Source organism: Harpegnathos saltator, unplaced genomic scaffold, assembly GCF_003227715.2.
Source record: "Harpegnathos saltator strain DR-91 unplaced genomic scaffold, Hsal_v8.6 scaffold473, whole genome shotgun sequence".
Taxonomy (NCBI): domain Eukaryota; kingdom Metazoa; phylum Arthropoda; class Insecta; order Hymenoptera; family Formicidae; genus Harpegnathos; species Harpegnathos saltator.
In genome coordinates, this window is record NW_020230287.1 from 487,501 (window position 1) to 493,574 (window position 6,074).

Consider the following 6,074-nt stretch of genomic DNA (forward strand, 5'->3'; position numbering starts at 1 on the left):
CGGCTCCACGTCATAATACAGCGTTTTATGATCCAAGAAGAATTTGGCTAGTAAACAGAGATTCTGACAATATTGCTTGTAGCGTTTGCCGTCCACTTCCCACACGCCAATCTTATCCTTTCTGTAAACACACAAATCGTGCCCATGATGTTCCCATCCGTGATCGTCGATCAAAAACAAGAAGAGTAAAAATAAAAAGAAAGAATAAAGAAAAAACGACTAGCGACCATTTCGCAGTCTTAAACAGTCTTGCTAGAGAGCAATTTTATTGGTTGCATTGTAGTTGATCTCTCTCAAGTTGGATTATTGGATCTTACATCTTTTCACCTGATCTTGAAGGTAACATTGCCTCGTAATACATAAAAGAAACGAAATATTCGGATGGGATGTACGCACCTGTACACTTCATGCCCCGGTGGATGCCTCCACAAACATTTCTCCCTGTGTCTTCTTAGCACTTGCCGGCTCTTCGCGTACCTCAAGCAGTATTCGCAGAGATATAGCTTCGGAGCACGACTGAATTCCTCGGGATACGGGCTCTGATACCATACCTCCATCTCCCATTTTCCCATTTCCACGACCCGTGTGCCGCCGCCGTTCCTACCTTCGCCATCGTAATCCAGTTCTTTCAATTCCTTTTCCTTAAGCACGAAAGGAAAGTACTCATAAAGTGGAGCGCTTATATACGATGCACATTTGAAGTAACCGCGCCCAAGTGCGATTACAAGCTCAGATGCCAAAACTGTCCCCGCTGTGTAAATTATACATCTACCTTGGAAGATAAAGGATCCATTTACGTGTTTCTTTAATTTGCAGTTGACGCTAGAACCATCTGAGCGGTCCGGAGCATTTTCTCCTGTCATCTTTCATCGAAATAAGTCGCGTTAATCATCGATAGTTCTAGCATGGAAGTTGAACTATTGAACTAATTGAAAGTCAGAACTTGTACCGTTGGTCCTTTCTCTTTCGAGATACAAACCGAGATTGAGAGACTTGATCGAAACTGGATACTTACGATTTTTTCGCTCGCTATCGCTTGAGCCTCCATGAATAGTTTCAAGTCGTAATCGGGTGTGAGGTTATTCAACCGAGGCTGCCTGTCTTTCTCGTTCCCCTGCATCTCACTACCGCTGTCGCTGTCGTTACCGTCACCGGCCTTCCACTTGTTCCTCATTTCTCGCACCTTAAGCTGATAATTGCGTTGCTCGGTTGTTTGATGTACACCTTTGGGTGATTTCTTGGCTAGATTCGCCACGGATTTCTTACGCTCCTCTTCCCGTTTCTTTCTCTCCTTATAAAACTCCCTGGAATGTGGAAATCGCACCTATTATTAGCCTGTATTAAAAGCGTGCTGTACTAAAAACGTTCTCAAACGACGCGATTTGTATCAACTTACAAGCAAGTTTGCGGCGTCGTGTTGTGATACAACGGACACGCGTCCAGGGTGAAATGCGAGTCGAGCTTGCCAGAAAGATGGCCCCGCGAGTCGCAGGTTGCAGCTAGCGGACACTCCCGCTCCTTCGTCGCGCGTGCTCGATTGTAAGGAGCTTGATTCGTTCTGTTACCAGTAGTGTTGACGGTAGTACCACTGCTCTGGGTCGACCTGCTGGCAACTAAAGGCTGCCTAGGACCTGTGGATGGCCCAGCACGTTTGACAGGGGATTTGCTGGCGCTTCTCTTGCTCTCTTTACAAATAATATGTCAGCTTAGCGCAATTCGTAATATTATATATATAAATTTATCTACCGTTTTCCATACCTGTGTCAGATTCAGAATCACTGGCTGCTTTCGTTTGCAGTTGGAGTAATTTACTTCCTTTGCGCGTCTGCAATTTTCGCTTACCCTTAGTCGGTGTTTTCAAATTGTTCACTTTTCCGTGATCGTCCACCTCTTTCTCGCTTGCAGACGCATCTCCATCGTCTTCGCTCTTGACAGCATCTAATTGCACAAGTAACATTAGATCAATGCTATCTTCTTCTTTTTTTTTGCAATGCATCGTATACATGGACAAGAAAGAACGTACTTTGTCGTTTCGTACATTTCTGAGCTTTTACTGGGGCGACTGTTGCGGAAGGCCTCTTAGGTGGTACACTCGTTATAATAGTATTCGTCAGTGTACTGCTTGTTTGCGTCTCCTTTTTCTTCGGTGAAGGTTGAGTACTGGTGATACTTTCGGACGATTCCGAATCAGAACTGCTGTCTGTGCTAGCCGAGGATGCGGAACTTTTGGAACTCGCGGAGCTATCCGATCTCTGTAGTTGTGTGGGTTTTGCAACTGTACAAAAAAATTAAACGTCAGAGATGATTTATCAGGAATATTATCAGAAACAATAGCAAGGTATTGTTATTCACCAGGTCTGCTTGCAACTGCAGGCTTTTGCTTGGTATCATTTATCTTGGTTTTAGCTGGTGGATTTTTCGAGCATTTTACAGAGCTGTTGGTTGGCTTTATTGTATTAACTTTTGTGGCGACTCTCTCTTCGCTTTCGCTCTCACTGCTGTTTTCAGGACTGAATATACTCTTCTTTTTTAATCTTTTTTGTACTGGTTCCGATGTTTTTCCAGATTTTTCAGGGGCTTTTCCATTAGCACTTGTGGTACCTTCAAAATTGTTAATTATATATATATGTATACATATATATAATGTTTGGGATATATGATTATAAAACGTACCAGAAAATTTATTGGCTTTGCTGTTGACTGGTTTCGAAGCAGGTCCTATTTTATGCTGTGCTGGTGCTGCTGTCAATTTTGCAGGAAGTCTCTGTGTTTTAACAACTGGTGCTACCGTAGCAGTAGCTTTTGGTTTAGCCGGAGGTTTTCTCTTTTGCGGCAATTTTGTTTTGCTGGGTGATTCTTCAGATTCAGAAGAATATACAACTGACCTAGGCTTCGGTGGTTGCCTGTCTTTATTTTTCTCCAGAGGTTGTATAGGAACTGTTTCAGTCTTGGATCTGACATGACGTGTTGCTGGAAATGGTGGTTTCTTCTTAGTTCTATCAGTATCAGATACCTTCTGACTGTTGCCAGAACTACTGGAGTTTTCTGAATCAGATGAACTAGATTCGCTATCCGAACTTGAAGAACTACTTGACGAGGAACCAGAGCTGCTTGTCGACGAAGATTCAGAACTCGTCGTCTGGAATATTTTCCGTTGCATATTGTTATATTTAACATTGCACGTGTTTCCTTTGACACCAATAGTAATTATTGTAGAGTCAATTAAATATGCGTAATGCAAAATTCAATCGTGGCTATGGCAACATTTAGCAAAAAGAAACAAAAATACTCATAGAATTTCATAGAATATTCATTGCATTCTATCTCATAACCTATACATACTAACCTTGCGTTTTGGAGTCATTTTCGCGGTACTACCTTTCGCTCAAATTGCTGAATATCACCTACACTGTAACATTTCCGAACTTAGTAAACTTTTACTAATAAAACTATCACTTGATTGTAGCTTTCTTTTGCTACCAAAACATCCCAAATTTGTTTCCTGCGTCGTATACACCTAGAGTGCAATCAATAGGTTTGTTTTCTAATGCTGAACTGGCTGCACTAACTTGCACTTATTCTCTTCTTCTCTCCCTTTCACTAACTCCTAGATGTATATCTATTTCTTTTTATGTTCCCTAAGTGTACACTAGTTCAGCGATAAAAAACAGTCCTAATGCGTCCATTTATTTCATTCGTTGCATACTGCAGAGCCCCCTGAACGTTAAGCGAATTTTTGCATCTGATTGGAATATCTTCTAAAATTTAAAAGAATAAAAACCAATTTTATATAGAAATTCCTTAAGCCTTCTGTCACAGGGAAGCCTGAGAACGGCCACACCGGCGTTTTTGGCGACAGGCATTTTGATGACTGATTTTAGCGCCATCTGCGTCCATTTGTAGCCGGGAACTACGTTGATTACGCCCATTTGCAGACGCTGCCGGTAAAGTCTCTATTTGGTGCGTGTCCGTTCTATGCCCATTTACTGGCGGTTCGTGTCTATGGTACGCCTATAATTGCGGGTTTGAGAAACACGGCATCGCGAACAAACTTATACCTCGTTCAACAGCACATGATTCTTTTCTGTACATATGCATTTCTATATATATTTTTGTAAAAAATTGCATCTTCTAATTATTATCCGAATTATTATCTCTCAAATTAACGCAGATAAATGAACGAATCGTATGAATTTTTTCTTTTCTTATAGAGAAATGAAGGAGTAAGTCAGTACTGAAAATCGAATATAGATCAATACCGTAAATCAACGTCAGAAAATTGTCCACGTTCAATTACAATTTGTTCTTATTTTTTAAGTACTTACCCCTCTAATTTACTCAACAACTTGACCTGAATAAACGAATGATTCGTATCAATTTTTCTTCTCTTATAAAGAAATGAAAGAATAAATCAGTACAGAAAATTGAAGACCGATCAATATTTAATTGTATGTATACTTTATTGATTCCCCTGGCGGGGTTACAAATTTCAATATAAACTCTCCCCGGCGGGGTTACAAATTCCAATATAATCTCTCCTCCTTACTTCCTATTACGCTCGCCCCTATCTTCTCGCACATACACACACACACACACTACCATCTCCCGCCCCTCCTTAAATCTACTTTACAAATATCTTACATCTACTCGCTCGCTTATCTCTTATAATTAATTGTTCGCTTATCATCTATTCTTATACATATGTATATATCTATATTTCTATGCCGTTACTCCTATAATTCTTATTTCCTACCGCCGATTTTCGCTTTCCTCCATTCATTCAATTCCTTCACACTTTCTCTCCTCGCTCTCTTTCTCATCCTTTTAATCCTTCTCGTCCTCCCTCTCGCTCCCATTCCTCCACCACTCTCATCCCCCTCTCCTAGCAGCCTTTCTACCACCTATGCCCATCCCTCTCCTTCTCCCCCCTATCGTGCACGAATAATATTTAATTTATTCATCAAATTAACGCGGATAAATGAACGATTCGTATCAATTTTTTCTTTTCTTATAGTACAATGAAAGAGTAAATCAGTATCGAAAATTGAATATTGATTAATACCATAAATCAGTTTCAGAAAATTGTCCAAGTGCAATGACAATTTGTTCTTATTTTTCAGGTACTTACCCCTCTAATTTACTCAACAAATTAACTCTGTTAAACGAACGATCCGTATCAATTTTTCTTTTCTTATTAAAGAAATGAGAGAATAAATCAGTACCGAAAACCGAACACCGATCAATATCTAACTTCTTCATCAAATTAACGCGGATTAATGAACGATTCGTATTAATTTTCTCTTTTTTTATAGAGAAATGAAAGAGTAAATCAATACCGAAAATCGAATATCAATTAATATCATAAATCAGTGTCAAAAAATTGTCCAAGTGCAATGACAATTTGTTCTTATTATTCAGGTACTTACCCCTCTAATCTTATACAATAAATTAACTCGGATAAACGAACGATTCGTATCAATTTTTTTGTCTTATAAAACAATGAGAAAATAAATCAGTACCGAAAATCGAAGACTGATCAATATCTAATTTTTTCATCAAATAAACGCGGATAAATGAACAATTTATATCAATCTTTTTTTCTTTTATAGAGAAATCAAAGACTAAATCAGTATCGAAAATCGGATATTGTGCAATACTATAAATCAGCGTTAGAAAATTGTCTAAGTGCAATGACAAGTTGTTTTCATCTTGCAGGTACTTACCCCACTAATTTACTCAACAAATTAAGTCGGATAAAAGAACGATTCGTATCAATTTTTATTCTCTTATAAAGAAGTTAGAGAATCAGTCAGTACCGAAAATTGAAGACCGATCAATATTTAATTTATTCATCAAATTAACGCGGATAAATGAACGATACGTATGAATTTTTTTTTCTTATAGAGAAATGAATGAATAAATCAGTACCGAAAATCGAATATCGATCAATACTGTAAATCAGTGTCAGAAAATTGTCCAAGTACAATGACAATTGGTTTTCATTTTTCAGGTATTTATCCCTCTACTTTACTCAACAAATTCACTCGAATAAACGAATGATTCGTATCAATTTT

At 38.7% G+C, this 6,074-nt stretch overlaps 1 protein-coding gene across 1 annotated transcript in view; it reads right to left on the reverse strand.

Annotated features, from left to right (window-relative positions):
• The window catches only part of LOC105187350 (histone acetyltransferase KAT7), a 4,640-nt gene extending 825 nt beyond the window's left edge, over positions 1-3,815 (reverse strand). The window contains exons 1-9 of the mRNA XM_025302234.1: positions 3,347-3,815; positions 2,674-3,139; positions 2,353-2,601; positions 2,024-2,275; positions 1,759-1,938; positions 1,397-1,685; positions 1,016-1,304; positions 397-641; positions 1-121 (exon numbers count right to left, since the gene is read on the reverse strand). The exon at positions 1-121 is cut by the window's left edge and continues 825 nt beyond it. Coding sequence (XP_025158019.1) covers positions 1-121; positions 397-641; positions 1,016-1,304; positions 1,397-1,685; positions 1,759-1,938; positions 2,024-2,275; positions 2,353-2,601; positions 2,674-3,139; positions 3,347-3,364 — 2,109 coding nt within the window. The 5' untranslated portion in view covers positions 3,365-3,815. The remainder of the gene's footprint in view (positions 122-396; positions 642-1,015; positions 1,305-1,396; positions 1,686-1,758; positions 1,939-2,023; positions 2,276-2,352; positions 2,602-2,673; positions 3,140-3,346) is intronic.
• Between the last annotated feature and the right edge of the window lie 2,259 nt (positions 3,816-6,074).